The sequence below is a fragment of the Geospiza fortis genome, unplaced genomic scaffold (assembly GCF_000277835.1).
Source record: "Geospiza fortis unplaced genomic scaffold, GeoFor_1.0 scaffold110, whole genome shotgun sequence".
Taxonomy (NCBI): domain Eukaryota; kingdom Metazoa; phylum Chordata; class Aves; order Passeriformes; family Thraupidae; genus Geospiza; species Geospiza fortis.
The window spans coordinates 449,101-468,743 of record NW_005054593.1 but is presented as its reverse complement, the minus strand read 5'-3'; the positions used below and the strand labels follow the sequence as shown (position 1 = coordinate 468,743).

Here is a 19,643-nt window from a genome sequence, read left to right as displayed (position 1 = left end):
GAGCCGAGCTGGGGAGTTTGACTCACTCCCAGCCCTGCAGAGCAGAGGGGAGAGGAGGATCAGGTGCGCACAGAGGGTCTGGAGCACCCAGAGAAGGATGGCGAGAAGGAACAGCTCCGAGTCACCCCAAAACGCTTTGAGTCACCCCAAAGTGCTCTTCAGCACAGCAGGGCTGCCTCAAGCTGCCCCAAAACCCTTTGCCTGGGGCTCAGGGAGGAGGATTTAAGCTGGAAACAGGAATTAAGCTGGATCTAAGGCTCCCGCAGCTCCCTGAGCCTTCCCACCTTGGGATGGCGTAAGCGCTCCGCCGTGAATTACCCGCACACGTGGGCCCCATAAAATAAAAAACACACTAATAATAAATTATGGCAATAATAATAATAGTAATAATGGGGTTGCAATTACTATTTCCACATGTACTATCCTGCACATACAGCAGGGCTTAACAGCCACCTGGAAAGAAGGCAGAAAACCTTTATGTCAGCGCCACGATATTCACCCTGCAACGTTTGTATCCCGCTGAGGGCTGGGGATTTTTGGAAGCTGTCAGCGTGACAGAGAGGAATTCAGCGTGGGATCAACTCCCAAACTGTCCTAAAGCTCAGCCATGGCAAATTCAAATGCAATCCCAAACCTCAGCACACCTGCACGGCCCTCCACGAGGCCTTTGAGTTTATTAATTGAGGTGAGATCTGATAGGGTTTGGCCTCAGCTTCAGCTTGGGATGGAAATGGCGGTGCTGGAGTCAAAGTAGGGGTGGGAAGGCAAAACTTTGGGAGCAGCCAAGCTGCACACTCGACAGGAGAAAACAAACAGAACCACAGGCAGCTCTTGTGGGCTCTCTGATACAGCTCTTCCCTGGAATTTTTGCTTCCAAACAAACAGGGAAGAGAGAGAAGTCCCCCCCGTTGCTGTGCTGAACCTCAGATGATCACCTGTGGCACAGGGAGAGGAGAACCACAGCAGAGGTGGGGAGAGCACCTGCCCTGCCTGGCCACGCTCAGGGCGACACCTGCTCAGGTGGGAGGGTCCTGCCCAGGACCCCACAGAGCCTCTGGGGGCTCCCAGGGGCACAGAACTGCTGGAAAAACACTGAAAAATCACCTTACAGCACATTCCCTCTCAGCAGGGACACCCAGGCACGTGGTACCTTCCCTGCGGGCATCCCAAACTGGGAGCATTTAACAGGAGATGCCATTTTCTTGGTCACAGTGGCCAGAACCTCCACTCAAAGCATGGGAAATGATTTTCCCACCATCAAGGCTGGGATTTCTGCCCTGTCTCCCTGCCAGGGCTCCCCGAGCTCCAGCCTCCCCATGGGTTGCAGCACTGCTCCCTGCACCTCGCTCTCTCCCCACATTTCACTTGCTCAACTCCCAAACCTCTCCAGGCTGGAGGGTCCTGCCCCACAGCCTGGGGGGCTCAGAGCCTCTGGGTGCTCGCAAGGGCACAGAACTGCTGGGAAAACACTGAAAAAAACACAGAAAAATCACCTTACAGCGCCTTCCCTCTCAGCAGGGATACCCAGGCACGTGGTACCTTCCCTGTGGGCATCCCAAACTGGGAGCATTTAACAGGAGATGCCGTTTTCTTGGTCACAGTGGTCACAACCTCCACTCAAAGCATGGGAAATGGGATCTGCCCATGGATCCAGCCTGTCCAGATCCCCCTGCAGAGCCTTCCTGCCCTCCAGCAGATGAACACTCCCACCCAACTTGGTGTCATCTCCCAAATGACCGAGGGTGCGCTTGATCGTGTCATCCAGATCACTGACAAGGACATCGAAAGGAACTGTCCCCAGTACTGAGCTCTGGGGAACCCCACTTGTGACTGGATGCCAGGAGGGCATAACTACTCACCATCACTCCATGGTCCACCCACAACTTCGTTGCATGTGATACAACATACATTTAAAACTTGGCCTAAAATTTTGGGGATTCGTTTGGTTCGCGTAATTATTTAAAAAATAACTTGCGGGTTCTGACTTCCGAAAAAGCGAGTATTCAATCACTGTACAATTGAAAAATGTTTGAGGCATCTTAATTTGAATATTTTGTGATGAAGCATCATTTCCCACCATCAAGGCTGGGATTTCTGCCCTGTCTCCCTGCCAGGACTCCCCCAGCCTCCCCATGGGTTGCAGCACTGCTCCCTGCACCTCTCTCTCTCTCTCCACATTTCACTTGCCCAACTCCCAAACCTCTCCAGAACTCCACCTCTGCCTACACCTCCGTGCTTATCTGCTCTGCTCCCACCCTGGGCTGCATCCCTGCCCCTTTCCTTATCACCCTGATTTCACACACACCACTCCATGGCTTTTCCCCTGCCCTCCTGCAAGCTCACACAGGTCCCCTGGAGCCTGAGCACGTTCCTGCTCCACTCCAAATTTGCCTTATTGGGATTTTCGGGGCTGAGAATCTGCCCTGCATGAAAAAAATATATATTTTTTTAATTTTATTTTTTTTTCCCATGCATCCCTTGCCCATGGCAGTGACAAATGCAAACACCTGGCTCTGTGTGGGTATCCTTGGGTGGGCACACACTCCCCAGCACATTTTAGGAGGAATTAGCTTAGAATCAGTCTGGGGCTGGCTCCATCCCAGCTCCACAGGCTTCTCCTGCTGGTCCCTGGCACTTTTGGCACTGGGAGAAGAGCAGGAGAAGATTGCAATAACCACACCGAAAAGTGCAATTAAAAGAGAAAGGGAGAGTGAGGGAGATGGGAGAGTGAGGAAGAAGATGGGAGAGTGAGGAAGAAGATGGGAGAGCATCACACAGGGTTTCATTTTGGCTGTGGGGATGAAGTCCAAGGGTTGGGGGAGCTCAGAGCCAGCTCTCTGCTCCCAACCCATGTGAATTCCACGGGCTGGGGAAGAAGCCAGGAGGGTCCCTGCTGGATAAACCCATTGATCCCACAGGGAACAATTATGGAGAGGGAGAAAATGCTGGATAAACCCACAGGAAGCATCTCTGGGGAGGGAGAAAATGTTGGATAAACCCATTGATCTCACCTCTGGGGAGGGAGAAAATGCTGGATAAACCCACAGGGAGAACCTCTGGGGAGGGAGAAAGTGCCCTTGGATGTCCAAAATTAGAGACCTTGCTGGGAACACATCGCCTTCCCCTCGCTGTGCTGGTGCAGGACAGGTACAGAGCCCCACCCTGGCTGGGTGGTGCAGGTTTGGGGGGAATTCTTGGAGCTCAGCAGATGAAAGGGCTCCAAGGACTCCGAGTCCTTCTCCTCATTAGTGGTGACTCCCTGGGAGTCGCATCCAGCGCAGCATTTTGTGCCATCCAAACCTCAAAAACGGTGCTGGGCCACCTGGGTTGTGACAGCCCTGCCCTGGGCTGAGTTTCTGGCGTGGAAAACAAGTTTTGTGACCCTGCAGGGAGATCCACGAAGCTGGGGCTTGTCCCTGGTGAGCACAGAAAGCGTTTCCTGCAGGGTGAGCAGGGAGTTTGCACGAAGATCTCTGGCTCTCCCTCTCAGACAGACCTGGAGCAGCTGTACTGGGTGTTTTGCCAAGGAAACAGGTGTAGGAACCATGTTGTGAATGGAGTTTGCCCTTTAAAAGCAGGAGGGCAGGAGTTTGGGAAAGGACTGCAGCTGGATGTTGAGGAACAGATAAAATGCAGCCAGCTCTGGGATGCTGTCAACAAATTAATTCAGTGGTTTCAGTCCATCTCCTGAGAAAAACAATTAAAAATGCCAAATCCTCGCTCCTAATTGCATCCCCCTTTCCCTCACAATTCCCCTGGCCTGTTTGGGAGCTCATTCCCAGCAAACTCAGAACAAACCCAGCCTGAAGAAGGGGTTCCTCTGCATATCTGTCCTAAGCAAAGCAGGGCCAGATTTAGGCACAGAGCACTTTCCCTGGAGCCAGGGCTTTCTCTGATGCTTTCCCAAAGGGCTGCATCTCAACGAGGAACCCGCACACAAGCAAATTTATGCAATCAGCCTGTCCCTAGGACAGAGCAGGGAGACTTCAAAAGGGAAAGGCCAGGGCAGAGCTGGGCTTAGATCCAGTGTCAGGCCCTGATTTCCAGCCAGGGGAGGCTCAAGAGATGAAAAGCAGATGCAAGATTTAGGCTGATGCCCTGGGGCGACGGGGAGAAGAGAGAGTGAAATCTGAATTGATCCCCAGAGGGGAGAAGGAAGCAGGATGTGAACCTCCGCTTGAGAGGAGGGCAAAACAGGACTGGGATGGAAATGTGGAGGGCAGACTGAAAGCTGAGCTACCCAAGCAGGAACAGCAATGGCATCCAGGGAGCACATGAGATCAGGGGGAGGTGGGAACAGGGAGCAGAATGAAAAACGATGAGAGAGATCTCCGGGGGGGAGGGAAGCCCTGGCGCAGTGAAATTAAATGCGCAGGGAGTTTTGCATCCCAGATATTAATAACAAACTACCCAGCGAGCCGGGCCCTCCTGTGTGCCTTCAAAAGGATGGAGGGGAGGAAGAACTTGTCTGTGGTTGAGCACAAGACGATGAATCAGAGGATGGGAGTCCAGAACCCAGCTCTGAGCAGGGCCCTGGGTTTCAATCCAGCCCAATGTCCAGGGGCAAGCGGCCCACGAAGCATCCCCTGATCCCAGCTGCGATCACAGAGCCCAGCAGCCCTGGGAAAAGCCAGGCTGTGTCTGCAGGACACCCCCCCACCTCGCAGAGGCACCAAGGGATGCTGAGCCCATTAGCAAAGAGCCCTCAGACGTGTGGGTGGAAGGTACCAAACGAGGTCAGGGCGCTCATTAATGGCACCGAAAAGGGATTTTCACATCTCAGGTGCAGTTTGCCCGCTTTGAATCTCTCACATCGTGTGCCTACAGGACATCAGCTGGGGAGCCCTGAGATAGCTCACCCTGCTGCCTCAAAGCAGCTGCTGGAAATCCCACACAAACCTCCAAAATTGAAGTTTCTTTGGGCAAGGACTGCCAGTTGTGAACAGAACAGGGAGAGGAGTTAGACAAGGAGATCCTGAGGGGAAGGAACTCCTTCAGCACCTCCTGTGAGATCCCACACAAACCTCCAAAAGTAAAGTTTCTTTGGGCGAGGACTCTCAGATATGAACAGAACAGGGAAAGGAGTTAGACAAGGAGGTCGTGAGGGGAGGGAACCCCTTCAGCACCTCCTGAGAGAGCAGGGCAGAAACACACAGGATGCTTGACCTGGTTTGAGAAAGGAGGAATTTTCAACAGACCCATCTGGAAAGGCTTTCTAGGAAGCCTGTTGGAAATCCATATCCCTACTCCATCCCCTGACTGGGGTGAACCAAAGGCAGCAAAGAACAGGAATAAAGAACCAGCAGTGAAGCTGAAGCCGGGCCCTGCTCAGGCACCTCAGAGCCTGCCTGCCTGTCTGTCCTAAACTCTGTCAAATCTCCCAGCCAGATCAGCTTCAGATTGATGTGATGGATGATAATGACAGGTTTGATAAACAAATGACAGCCTGTCCTGCAAGGTCGGCCTTTTGCTGGCATGAAGAGTGCCTGGCACATTTGGGTAGGGAGCAGGGGCAGACCCTGCCCAGCTCTGCTCACACAAAAACCTGTCAGCATCATTTCAAGGGGGACAAAAACCTGTCAGCATCATTTCAAGGGGGACAAAAACCTGTCAGCATCATTTCAAGGCGGACATTTCCCCTCCCAGCTCTGGAGTGGGGAAACCCAGAGCATGACGGGGAATATTTCTGTGTCTGCTCTGGGGTGCCCTGACCACCAGGGCAGCGCTGACTTTGACCCTCATGCGTGGGGAAAGCTTCCCAGACTTCAAGATAGACTGGAATCCACAAAAGTGTGAAATTTAGAGATTACAGAGAGAAATTTAGATTATAGAGAGCAGTGCAGGTGTATCACTTGGTGGGAATTTGAGGTTTTGGGATGTTTAGTGTGTTGTGGATGGAAGCAAGATGGAGGGCACAGGGTGTGGTCCTGGGTTTCTTCTCCATGGGTTTGGGTGGCATTTTGTAATTGGGCAGAAAAGTCTGCATTGGGGGATCTGTGGGATCAGTTATTGGGTTAAAAGGGAAAATAATCCAGGTGTCAGTTCTTAATTGGATAGTTTAGTCTTAAAAGACCTTGGAACAAGAGATTGTTGGCCATTTTGTGCCTTGCTGCAGAATTCATGGCTGTGAGACTGTTTCACTGATAAGAAATAATAAACACCTGAGTGTGAACATGAACTGCTGCCCCAAGTGCCTTCAATCCAGACCCAGAGAAACCCAAAACTGGGACCCCCACAAGGGAGGGCTTGCAGAGGAGCTCTCATTCCCTCCCTGGAAGGAAGAGAGCTGATGCTGCATTCCTCCCTGGACCAACAAGGTGCTGCCACCACTTCCCTGCTGGAAAGTGCATTGCCCTGCATCGTCCCCATGCTCTGCACAGCATGCAGCTGTGCATTGTCCTTATGCAGCTGTGAATTCTCCTAATTCCCTGCACAGAATGCAGCTGTGCATTGTCCTTATGCAGCTGTGCATTGTCCCCATTCTCTGCACAGAATGCAGCTGTGCATTGCCCTCATTCTCTGCACAGAATGCAGCTGTGCATTGCCCTCCTGCAGCTGTGCATTCTCCTAATTCCCTGCACAGAATGCAGCTGTGCATTGCTCTCCTGCAGCTGTGCATTGTCCCCATTCTCTGCACAGAATGCAGCTGTGCATTGCCCTCCTGCAGCTGTGCATTGCCCTTATTCTCTGCACAGAATGCAGCTGTGCATTGCTCTCCTGCAGCTGTGCATTGTCCCCATTCCCTGCACAGAATGCAGCTGTGCATTGCCCTCCTGCAGCAGTGCATGGGTGCACAGCTCCCTGAGCTGGGCTCAGCCCTCACACCACTCACACAAGCCCTGGCACCTCCCAAAACCATCAGCCCTCCATCCCCGTGTGCTCCTCAGCATTATCCCAGGGCTCAGCTCCAGACACCTGGCTCTGCAGAGCAGCTACAAAAACAAACAATCCTGCATTTCCTACAGGGGAATCAAACCCCAGCCGAGCTGGGAGACCGCAGCACCTGGGCAGGATCAGCACCTGGGCAGGATCAGCTCCCATTGCAGCACTCCCAGCCCTTGTCCTGCTCCCAGTTTGAGGCAAATTCTGCCATTTTCACTCCGATCTGTCCCTGGCCACCATCCCAGCCCATCAGGAGGCAGGTGATGTCCCTGTGCAGGCTGCCAGCAGCGAAGGTGAAAGTTTCTTGCTGTGCCTTTGCATTTCCCTGGCCATAAACAGGAAACAAGCAGCATTAGACTCACTAAATAAAAAAAAAAAGCCAAACCAGATAGGCAAGGCTGAAGATGCTGCTTTTTCCATCCACACCCTTTTCCCTCTCATTCACATACAAATTACTGTTGCATCCAGGTGGGAGGAGAGTTTGAAGAGGGGAGGGAAAGGGGGGGAGAGCAGAGATGTTTGCCAAATAGGCTGAGGGATCAGAGGCAGCTTTCTCATAAAGCACAGGGCTGACCCACAAACTGCTCGAAAAACCTCAAAATCCGCAAGAGTTTCCCTCCCTGCCCCGTTTGCAGGGTGAGAGCAGCCCCAGCAGGGAATTGGGAGGCAGGGATGGGGTCTAACCAGGTCACTCCACCCTTCCCATGCCGCCTGGAGCACAACTCGGGAGGGAGGGAGGGAAGCAGACCTGAAATGTAGGCCATCTACAAAGGCTGGGGGAGAGGCTTAAACGATGTGAGATTTATGATCTTCAAAGTGATTAGAGCCCAGCACTCCAAATAAAGGCAAAGAGAGCTCCTGCAGTCAGTTTGGAGTTGGGTTTCAAACCATCCTACCCTGGCTTCGGTTTGAAAACTTGAATTGCAAGCTAACGAAAAAAAAAAAACCAAACCCATCCAAAACCAACCTCAAACCCCAAACCAAATTAAAAAACCCACCAACCTCCGCCCCTAATGAAAGAGCACAGCACCTGATTTTACATGAAAACACTTTGATATTTCCAGCTCTCCTCTCTTCCTTTTTTCTCGTCATTTGAAATCTATTTGCTGAGTTGAGGATGAATTCAGCAACAGCTGAGGTCAACCCTAAATGTGAGTGTGGAGCCCGTGTGTGTTTGGGCTCCTGCTCTTTTAAAAGAATAATTTAAAATAATAATTATTATTTAAAATAACAATACTTTCAAATAGCGATTATTATTTTAAATAATAACGATTTAAAATCACTCTACCCATGGCCTTGGGAGGGCCAAGAGAGGGAGACAAAGAGCCTTGCACAGGTCTGTGTCCACTCAGGGCCTGTTGCATCCCATCCCTGGCATCACTGCAAACCCCCTTGGTGGGCTCTGGGCAATCACAGCAGATTAGAAATAAAATAAAACAATAAAACCAGCTCATTCAGAGTATTTTGCTTTTTAAACCCGGCTAAATCCCCAGCTAAGTTGGCTGTTCAGTTACACAGACAAGCTGGAATAAATGAATTGGATTTTGTGGCGCCGTTTGGGTGGAAGGAGGAAAATGAAAGTGGAAATGCTGCAAAAAAACCCCAAAAAAACCAAAAAAACCCCCAAAAAAACAAAACAAAAAAAACCAACCCCCCCCAAAAAACACACAAACAAAAAAACCCACAAAAAACACAAAAAAACCCCAAAACACAAAAAACCCCAAAACCACAAAAAAACCCCCAAAAACACAAAAAACCCCCCCCAAAACCACAAAAAAACCAAAAACAACAACCCACCCCCCAAAAAAACCCAAAAAACCCCAAAAAAACCCAAAAAAAAGCCAAAAAAACCCCCAAAAAACCCAAACATAAGCCCACAATTTCTTTTTAGGAGGAGGACATTGCTACTACCTGCAAACCTGGCTGCCCCCACAGCTTTCCCCAATTAACCCCATCCCAGGTGCCAGCTCCAGCCCCTCTGTGGTGCTGCCATGGCCGAAGCTCCTCGTGCTCGTTCCTATCTGCAATAATTTCCTTTTCCCAGCCCTGGTGAGCAGAGCGGATCCTGGCTGGATCCTTCTCCGTGCTCTGGGCTGCAGACACAGGGCTTTTTGTTTGCAGCCGGGGATTCCAAACTCCTGGAAGATGGCTGAGCGTGTCAGGACACCTTTGGTAGGAAAAGGGAGACCCACCCAAGGCTGCAGCAGCCAAAGCAAACAAACAAACAGAGCTGTGGCTGACATTTGTCACTGCACTGCCACCGAGGCGAGCTGGAGGCACAAAAAGCCACGTGGGGAAGGTGCAGCTGCTCATGGGGAGTGTTTGGGAAGGGTTGGAGCGCTGGGATTTGGGGGGATGCACATGGGAAGAGGATGGGTGGCTGTGCCAGCATCAGGCCTCGAGTGTGTGCATGGAGTCGCAGCGCCTTGCGCATCCCAGCTGCCGCCCTGCAGTCCTGCAGCAGGGCACATTTGGCTCTCCAGGCTCCCCTTGGCCTTGCCAGGGCTCAGACCAGCTCTGCTGGCCACAGGAGGAGTCAGCTCTGGGCTCAGAGAGCATTTTCCTGGAATCCCAGAATGCTTTTCAGACAGCATTTTCCTGAAATCCCAGAACGTTTTGGGCTGGAAGGAGCCTTAAAGCTCCTTCTCTTCTCAAATCCCATCCCATCCCACCCCTGCCATGGCAGGGATGCCTCCCACAGCCCCAGGCTGCTCCAACCCCAATGTCCAGCCTGGCTTTGGCACTGCCAGGGGTGCAGGGGCAGCCCCAGCTGCTCTGGGCACCCTGTGCCTGCCCCCGAGGGCTCCAGAGGGGCTGTCACCTCCTGATGTGGCACTCAGGGATTCTCAGGAAGGCCTGCAGGCACTCAGGGAAGGCTTTAAAAGCAGGGGGAGAGGAGCACCCACAGCAGGGCCTCGGCCCCTCAGCTGCTCTTTGTGCAGTTGGGGTTTGCTTGCCCCATTTTTTATCTGCTGCCTTGCAGACAGGAATTCGACTCCAAAACCTCAAACCAGCTCATTTTTGGTGCTGAGGCAGCCCCTTGCCTTTGTCCCTGCCCACCACGGTGCTGGCAGTGCCAATGTCACAGCACTGGGGCTTTGAGGATGGATTTGCACCTTTGCCACCATCACTGAGGCGCTTTTTGTTTATAAATGATGATTTAAAAAACTGTAAAAGCCAAAAAACCCCTCGAGCAAATGGTCATTTAAAGGAACTCTGTAATTAGCTGAACTTCTATGAATTAGGGAAAAGGAAAGCAGAGGTGCAATCTGTCATTGTATCACACAAGGGGAACTGGAAGCAAATTCTGTGGTTTCTTTCTGACCTAACAGTTTTTATCTCTTTGCAGCATGATGAGGAAATTAAAAAACAGCCATTCCAGAAAGGGGAAAAATAAAAATAAATTTAAAAAACCCCAAACAGCTATTCCAGAAAGGGGGAAAATAAAAATAAATAAAAAATAAAAATAAATAAAAAGTAAAAAAACCAGCTATTCCAGAAAGGGGAAAAATAAAATAAATTAAAAAAAAACCAAAACAGCTATTCCAGAAAGGGGAAAAATAAAATAAATTAAAAAAAAACCAAAACAGCTATTCCAGAAAGGGGAAAATAAAAATAAAATAAAAAATTAAAAAACAGCCATTCCAGAAAGGGGAAAAATAAAAATAAATTAAAAAAAATTAAAACCAGCCATTCCAGAAAGGGGAAAAATAAAAATAAATAAAAAACAGCCATTCCAGAAAGGGGAAAAATAAAAATAAATAAAAAACAGCCATTCCAGCCAGGGAGCATCTTACCTGCCTGTTAAAGTCCAGCCCATTCTGTTCATTCCCTGCAAGGAAACAAAGAGAAAAACATCTCAGTGGTAATGACAGCACTGGTGGGAGATTTCCAGAACTTGGGACACACACAACCAAAAAATTGGCCCTGGAAGAGCAAGGAGAGGAGGAGGAGGGTGCAGAAATGGAAGGATGAAGGCTTGTGCAGCATTTAGGTGGTGCCAGCCTCTTGCTGAGGGCTAATGAAAGTGTTCCTGCCTGGGAGACACCTGGCCAAGGGTGGGGGAGAGCACGAGGGAGATTCCAGCAGGGGTGAGCTGGAGGACATCACAAACGCGCAGGGGAGCCCAGGGCTAAGTGTGGGAAAGGCCAGCAGGGAGGTGGCCAGGGCTGCTCAGCCAGGACCTTCAGGAACTGGGTAATTGTGGGTACCTGGAGGAACACAGGGTGCCGTGGGGTTGTGCTCCAGAGGCGTCTCCTTGATTCCAAAAGAGATTGGCAGGCACAGGGGGAAAAAAATCAGACAGGTTCCAGCCTGAAGGTACCGCACAGGCCCTCACTCATTCCCCTTTGATGATAAACATCCCCCCCCCTCACCATCACACCTGCCAAATTCATCAGAAACATCACAGAGCAAAGGTTGTGCTCCCCACAGATCCCAGTGCTGGAAGGGATTCCACGAAGCTCTGGAGCTGCAGAGGCAACCCCAAGACACCCCTTAATTCCCCAGGCCTTTCCCTGCCAGTGCAGCCCGGTTTGTGATAAAAGCCTGGAATTGTTCTCATCCCGCTGGCACAAGCCCCCAGGCCTCCTGCTCCTGCTGTTTTTTCCAGGATAACCTTCCCCACAAAGCAGAGCCCTGGGATCTGATCAAGCTCCAACACATTTTCCAGCAGTTCAGGGCTCCTGCAAAGAGCTGGGGAGAGGCTGTGCAGGCAGGAGGGCAAATCCAGCTCTCCCATGGACTTTCCGCAGCTGAACGAGCCCTTTATCCTTTCCCAGCACACATTTTTCCATGCACAGAGCATTCCCAGGTGAGCCAGCCTGGATCCTGAGGGGGAGTGTGCTCGGTACAATTATCCACGGATGGCAAAACATTGGAGAGTCAGGGATAACAGAGCTTGGTGGCTGCTCTCTGCTGTCTAGAACCAGCCCTGGAGATTTAATCTGGGACATTTGAAAAGCACTGACTGTGGAAACAGAGCTGTGGGGTTGTGCTATCGAGCAGGGCCACGGCACAACGAGCTGCTGCCCCCTCAGTTTGACATCTGCTCACCCTCTGCACCTCGAGCAGCTCTCCAATTTCAGATTGGAGCTTCTCCTCAATCTGAAATCTCCTCACCATCCATACCCCAGCCAGCTCTGAGCTTCCCCTCCAGTTTGAGATTTCCATTTCCTCACCCCCTGCACCCAACCCTCAATTTGAAATCTCCTCACCATCCACACTCCATCCAGCTCTGAGTTTCCCCCTCAATTTGAAACCTCCATCTCCTCACCCTCTGCACCTCAATCAGCTCTGAGCTTTGCCCCAATCTGAAATCTCCTCACCATCCACACCCCACCCAGCTCTGAGTTTCCCCCTCAATTTGAAACCTCCATCTCCTCACCCTCTGCACCTCAATCAGCTCTGAACTTCCCCCCAGTCTGAAATCTCCATCTCCTCACCATCCACGCACCCCTACCAGGTCTGAGCTTCCCCCTCAATTTGAAATCTCCATCTCCTCACCATCCACACCCCATCCAGCTCTCAGCTTCCCCTCCAGTTTGGGATCTCCATCTCCTCACCCCCTGCACCCCATCCCCTCTGAGCCCTCTCCCCCAGCCTGGCTGCATCTCTGCCCTGCTCTTCCTGCCTTCCTCCCACCCTGCTGTCTCCCTCTCCAGTCCCAGCCCTCTATCGCTTTTCCCCTGTGCAATTCCCTCTCTCCAACCCCCTCTGCTCCCTGTCCAGCTCTCTCCAGCTGCTCCCTCCCCAGGAATGGGGCTCATTCATTGCCTTCCAGCTCCATTCCAGCCCCAAAAAGCCAAGGAGGGCACATCCAGCGATGGGAATGCTGATAGCGTTAATGGGTGATCACAATCAGCATCCACACACCTGAGCAGGATCGCGGGAGCATCTTCAAGGCCCGCAGTTTCTACCTTTGAAACCCCCACGGGGGGTGTGGGGGGGTGTTTGATTCCATCTGCAGGCAGCAGCTGAAGGGGAGCAAAGCCAGCAGGGAAGGAGGAAATAAAAGTTCCCAGCTGCTAAAATAGAACAGGAAGGAAAAGGTAATCTCCTGGTTTCTTGGAGACAGGAGTTTCACTCACGTTCAGCGGTGATGAGGCAAGATTCAAAGAGCTGCAGGGGAATCCCTGGTCCCAGTGAGTCACCAGCACTCACCCCAAAACTTGGAACCCGAGAGGAGCAGCTGGAACGGAGCTTCCCTGTTCAGCCCCACATCCTCCAGCACAGCCTTTCCCTGTCACAGACATCTTTTATGAAAAATCCCTTTCCTTAGGATTTTTCCTCCTGAGAAGCTGAGAGGCCTCAAGAACAAAATGTAAACAATGGTTATCTGCTGCTGTGGAATGCAACAGGTGCATCTGTGATTGGTCTCATGTGGTTGTTTCTAATTAATGGCCAATCACAGTCCAGCTGGCTCGGACTCTCTATCTGAGCCACAAGCCTTTGTTATCATTCTTTCTTTTTCTATTCTTAGCTAGCCTTCTGATGAAATCCTTTCTTCTATTCTTTTAGTATAGTTTTAATATAATATATATCATAAAATAATAAATCAAGCCTTCTGAAACACGGAGTCAGATCCTCGTCTCTTCCCTCATCCCCAGACCCCTGTGAACACCGTCACATTTCCCTGCACAGAATTTCTTCCCTGCACAGCCCCACATCCTCCAGCACAGCCCCAAATCGCCCTGCACAGCCTTTCCCTCTCCCCACAAGCCCATGACACACTCAAACCTTTTCTTTCCCCTACAAAGTCACCCACATCATCCTCCAAGTCCCTGCAGATCAACAAGGGGGGGATTTGGGAGCACCCCACCAGGAATTCTGTGCCAGATGGGCAAATATTCCAGAGCCTGGCACTCTCTGGGGCGCCAGGGACAGACAGACGGAGCAAGAGGCAGCTCCAGAGGCCATTCCTGCCCCTGCCTGAGCCACCCATCTCCCTGGCACCAACGGCCCTCTGGAGATGACAATTCCTCCTGGCTGACTCCAAAGGGACCCAGGGGCAACCAGTTCAGCCTTAGATGTCCAAGAGGGAGAGATTTAAATCTGGGAGGGGTGATTTGTGCTGCCAGTGGTTATGTAAATGGGAACTGGATACACAAATCACCAGGCTTTGGGCATAGATTTATTTGCAAACAAATCTGGCCCCCTTTTTTTTTTTTGGGCACAGATTTATTTGCAAACAAATCTGGCCCCCCTTTTTTTTTTTTTCTTTTTCTGTTTCAGTAAATGTAAGAGTCAAGTGATTGTAGCTGTGAGCCAAGGTTTGGGTGTGATAGGGATAACAACTCTCCTCTTTCAGTTGAGCTGTAACTTTCCTACAAAATGCTTTACAAAAATAGCCTCAGTTTCCTCCCAGTTTCTGTCAACATCAGGACTCACACTGCAGCACTCATTCCTCTCCTTAAAGGAACGAGCTGTTCAAACAGTCTGCACTTAAGATTTAATCTTCTCTAGCTCCAGGAGATAAAAAGAAAGAAAAGTGTAAGTGGCAGCAGATTCTCTCTGCTGCTGCAAACTGCCAGAACTCCACTCATTTTAATGGAGCCTCAGCCCAGCCAACAACTTAATTTTTTTTTGCTGCACCAGCCAGACACAATGGCATCCAGAACCTCCAGAATCTGCTAGATCAGTCCTCCCCTTGCTGAAATTCCACAGGGCTGGGGAATCCCTGTGTCACAGACATGTTTTATGGAAAATCCTTTCCTGAGGATTTTTCCTCCTGAGAAGCTGAGAGGCCCCAGGAACAAAATGCAAACAATGGTTATCTGCTGCTGTGGAATGCAACAGGTGCATCTGTGATTGGTCTCATGTGGTTGTTTCTAATTAATGGCCAATCACAGTCCAGCTGGCTCGGACAGAGAGCCTGAGCCACAAACCTTTGTTATCATTCCTTCCTATTCTATTCTTAGCCAGCCTTCTGATGAAATCCTTTCTTCTATTCTTTTAGTATAGTTTTAATGTAATATATATCATAAAATAATAAATCAAGCCTTCTGAAACATGGAGTCAGATCCTCGTCTCTTCCCTCACCCAAGAACCCCTGTGAGCACGGTCACATCCCTGGGATTTCAGTGGGGAAAGGCAGCAATTCCCAGCAGCTCTCCCATCCCCAAGGCTTCACCCTGCTGCTCTGGGTGCTTGGAAGAGCTGAGATAAGCTCAGCTGGCTCCCCAAGCCAGCAGCCCAGGGTTGTGCTGCTCTCCTTGGTTCACCTGGCAGCTGTTTTGCATAGCCCTGGCATCAGATCTGGTGCGAGTTTGCCTGGGGAGGTTTCTCTGGGGATGGGCAGTTCCCCCCAGCCGCTGCCATTCCCTGGAAAAAGCCAGGCACAGGGATGGATCCACGGGGAGCTGCAGAGCCAGTCCAGCCCTACAGGATAAAAACACCCGCGTGGGGGAAAAGGAAAATCAGGGTGGCCTTCATCTTCACACGGGCAGGTGTCACCTGCAGGGAGTGACAGCAGCAGGGCTCATCCTGCACTCTGAGCTCAGCCCGGGCTCTGCAGGGACCGGGGATGAGGAGGGGATCCCCGGAGGTTCAGAGGATGGGGAGGGGATCGCTGGAAGGACAGGGGGATGAGGAGGGGATCAATCCCTGCAGGGACAGGGGATCAAGAGGGGATCCCTAGAGGGATGAGGAGAGGATCCCTGGAAGTTCAGAGGATGAGGAGGGGATCCCTGCAGGGACAGGGGGATGAGGAGGGGATCCCTGGAAGGACAGGGGATGAGGGAGGGACAGAGGATGAGGACAGGGGGATGAGGAGGGCAGAGGAGGATGAGGGGATCCCTGCAGGGACAGGGGGATGAGGAGGGGATCCCTGGAAGGACAGGGGGATGAGGAGGAGATCAATCCCTGCAGGGACAGGGGATCCCTAGAGGGATGAGGAGGGCATCCCAGCCTGCAGCAGGTGTTGGGGAATTCCTGCAGGGATGTTTGGGAGGGAAATGGGAACGGCTGGGGGAGCAGGGCCAGGCAGACACCAGGCAGGGGGTTCAGCTGCCTGGGCTGAGATTCTGAAACTCTCCAGTGCCTCACTGGGGGCCAATTGCTGCAGGCTCCCTTTGCAGCCCTGCAGGGGAAGCAGCAGCTTCCAGAGGGCAACTCTGGCCCTGAGAGAGATGGCACAGGGATGAATCACCCTCTGCAGGTCCCTGCTCCCTGCCTGGGGTGAGCAGCTCAGGCCGCAGCCTCAGAGCATCCAATATCTAAAATTAAGATTAATCTCACCTACCCTGGAGATTTTAGCACCCTGTGTGAGGAGGCAGAATGCCATGAGAGATTGGCGGAGCAAGCTGGGTGCAGGGGAAGCATTTCAAGGGGCGTTTCTGATAAATTCACTGGTCCCAATCTCTCACCTCAAACAAGGTGTGAAGTTCAGAGATTGCCCAAGTGCTGGTAGGGAGAAGAGTGGCAATTACTGTAACTATAACCAGTACTTGTCCCACGAGCTGTAAATGAAGCCAAATGCTCACCTGCACTGAAGGAATGAGCAAACCAAGACATTCAGCATGAAATACTCCTCAGGATTTCCACTGATTTTGGAAATTCAGGCAAAAACCAAGGCAGAGCCTTCACGCTGCTGTTCCCAGGAGCTCTGGGAGCTCCCTTAAATCGCCTTTTCCCCATGGAGCGGCCACCCCTGATTCCTCCAGCATTGGAGGGAGCAGGAGCTGCAGCTGAGCAGGCACCAGGCAATTCCCTGGATTCCCACTTGCCCTGCTGGGATGCTTGATGCTCCCAAGGCACTTTTAAAAAAGTGCTTTTGAAAGCGTGAGCAGGATGGGGAGTTTCTGAGCCAGGTAGAGCTGCAGTTTCAATCTGAACTCGCTGCTCCAAAAACACAAAAACCCCAAACCACCAGAGCATCTCCATGGGAAAGCCGGGGCTGGGGAGCAGAAGTGAACCTTGTGCTGACTCAGACAGCTCCAGACTCCAGGGGAAGCTTTCACTGAACACTCGAGTGCTTCATTTGGCTGGAAAGCCCTGGGTTATAGAAATGCCTTCCCTTAGTCAGCAGTGCCTCAGAGCAGCCCCCGTGCAGCCCCTTCGTGTGGGGCAGGGCGAGGGGAGAGCAGGACAGCCAGTGTGGGAGACTTGGGCACCTTCCAGAAGGAAACCCGAGGGCAGCAGTTGTTCCCACGGAAAACATTTCACCTGCAGGTGCTGGGAGAGGGCAAGTCTCTTCTCCTAGACCAGAGGCAAGAGGCAGATCAGACCAGCTCTTCCTTTGCCCCTCTAATTCAAGTCAAACCAGCCTTTTGTTCCCCTTTCCCCTCCCCATCCTTTTTTATCCTCTTCCATAATGGGATGTTTAAGAGAAAAAAAAAATATATAAAATAAAATAACCCAACCTCAAACCCTAATCACCTTCATTTGAATTTCAAATATCCCCCTCCTGGCCTCCCCCACGCCCCAACTGACTCGGAGCTGGGAATATGGAAATTTCTCCTGCTTGCCTTAAATGTGGCTGCGCTATGAAAATCATCAGCCCTATGCAAATCCCGAGCAGCCCCAATTGCCATGGCAACCAGCTGTTTCCAGCCCGACTGCCGCAGCTTTCATTTACCAGGGACATGTCCTGGGGCTGTGCATGGCTGCAGGGGGAAGAGAGCAGAGGAATCCTGCAGGCTTTGAGGAAAGTTTCACGAGGGAGAAGGGAGAGCCAGCCTTGGGGAGCAAAGGCGTAGCCCAGCACGGAGCTCAGCGTGGGGCTGGGAGAGGCCAAGTTTCCTCAAAAGACTTTGGCCTGGCAAGCTGCTTGCAGCCCGGGCTGAGGAGGGAGCTGCAAAAGGCAGGAGGAATAAAAGCTCACAGAAAAAAATAAATAAAATAAATAAAAAAAAACCGAGGTGGGAGACAGCATGGGCTGAGCAGCCCAACCTGCCATCCCTCACCTGTGCTGATCCTCTCACCTGAGCTAGGGGCTGACACAGAGGCTGGAACCTCCAAACCTTATCCCAGCAAGATCCATCCTTGGAAGGAGCCATCCTTTGGAAGGATCCATCCTTTGGAAGGAGACATCCTTTGGAAGGACCATTCCTTTGGAAGGATCCATCCTTTGGAAGGAGACATCCTTTGGAAGGAGCCATCCTTTGGGAGGACCATTCCTTTGGGAGGAGCCATCCTTTGGAAGGAGACATCCTTTGGAAGGAGACATCCTTTGGAAGGAGCCATTCTCTGGAAGGATACATCTTTGGAAGGATCCATCTCTGGAAGTATCCATCCTTTGGAAGGAGCCATCCTTTGAAAGGATCCATCCTCTGGAAGGATCCGTGCTTTGGAAGGAGACATCCTTTGAAAGGATCCATCCTTTAGAAGGATTCATCCTTGGAAAGAGCCATCCTCTGGAAGGCTCCATCACCTCCCAAAGAGGCTGTACCCCATGGCAATGCCACCACAGCCTCCTGCCCAGAGCCCAGCAGAGGCCAGGGCCCCAGCACCTGCAGGCAGCTCACAGTCTGCCCAGAGCAGTGAGAGGAGAGCCAGACTCAGCTGGGAGCTGAGGGCTGAGCTCACGTTGTGGCAGAAGCAGACTGAGGCAAAGGCTCTGATTTTCCATCTGCCCTGGCATGGATTTAATGCAAAATGCGCTGGGAGGGGGTTTGGCTGGGCTGGGAGCTCTGGTGTCCAGTTTCAGAGCTGCCAGGGGACCCAGGGTGCCCTGTGGCAGCAGGTGAAGGTGGCTCATGATGGCACCTTGCTGTGGGATGAAGGTGAGGATGAAGAATGGCACCCACAGGGATGGATGGCACAGCAGGCTCTCCTCAGAAGGGACATGAGGAGCAGATGCATCACAGCCCCTCAGTGCTTGATTTTCTCAAGGTTTAAAGGGAAGGCTCTTTCATATTCCCACAAGGATACCTGCATGAGGGCTCTCTGCAGGGCAGGCTGAGGGCAGAGCTCACAGCTCGGCAGGGCAGCTCCAACCTCTGCTCTCTGTGACCCAGGGCACGGCTGGAGCTGTGCCAGGGGGATTTAGGATGGATCCCAGGGAAAGGTTCTTCCCCCAGAGGGTGCTGGCACTGCCCAGGCTCCCCAGGGAATGGGCACAGCCAGAGGCTGCCAGAGCTCCAGGAGGGGTTGGACAATGCTCCCAGGGGTTTTGGGGTGTCTAAGCAGGGCCAGGAGCTGCACTGGGGGATCCTGTGGGTCCCTCCCAGCTCAGGACACTCAGAAAAGTTACCCAAGCTGCCATGGCCACCAAGAGCCCAGAGCTCCAGCAATGCCCCCAGCACCCTTCTGTCCCCATGGCCTTCCCCTCCAGCTCCCAGGCTCAGCCACAGAATCCACAAAATTCACAGAATTAACAGAATCACAGAACTCACAGAATCACAGAATCACAAAAGGACCAGGTTGGAAGAGACCTTCAAGATCATCGAGTCCAACCCAGCCCCAACACCTCAACTCAACCCTGGCACCCAGTGCCACATCCAGGCTTTGTTAAACACACCCAGGGATGGGGACTGCACCACCTCCCTGGGCAGAACATTCCAGAACTTTATCACCCATTCTGTGAAAAACTTCTTCCTGATATCCAACCTAAATTTCCCTTGGCACAGCCAATCCCCCCCATCCCAGATGATGCCTCAGGTTTCAGCTTTTCTGTTTTTCAGGTTCTGTGCTGCTTTAGTGTGTGGGTCTGGGTTCACATCAGGGGATGCTGAGCTCTGTGCGCAGAGCAGGGAGCCAAAACAATTCCTGCTCCAGCTGGGCACCAAGGACAAATGATCCAAATCTCAGCCCAAGAGCAC

The 19,643-nt window shown here is 51.9% G+C and overlaps 1 protein-coding gene across 1 annotated transcript in view; it reads right to left on the bottom strand.

Moving 5' to 3' along the window:
- The window catches only part of POU2F3 (POU class 2 homeobox 3), a 49,200-nt gene that overhangs the window by 17,961 nt on the left and 11,596 nt on the right, over positions 1 to 19,643 (bottom strand). Inside the window, 1 exon segment of the mRNA XM_014310822.2 lies at positions 10,680 to 10,714. Coding sequence (XP_014166297.1) covers positions 10,680 to 10,714 — 35 coding nt within the window.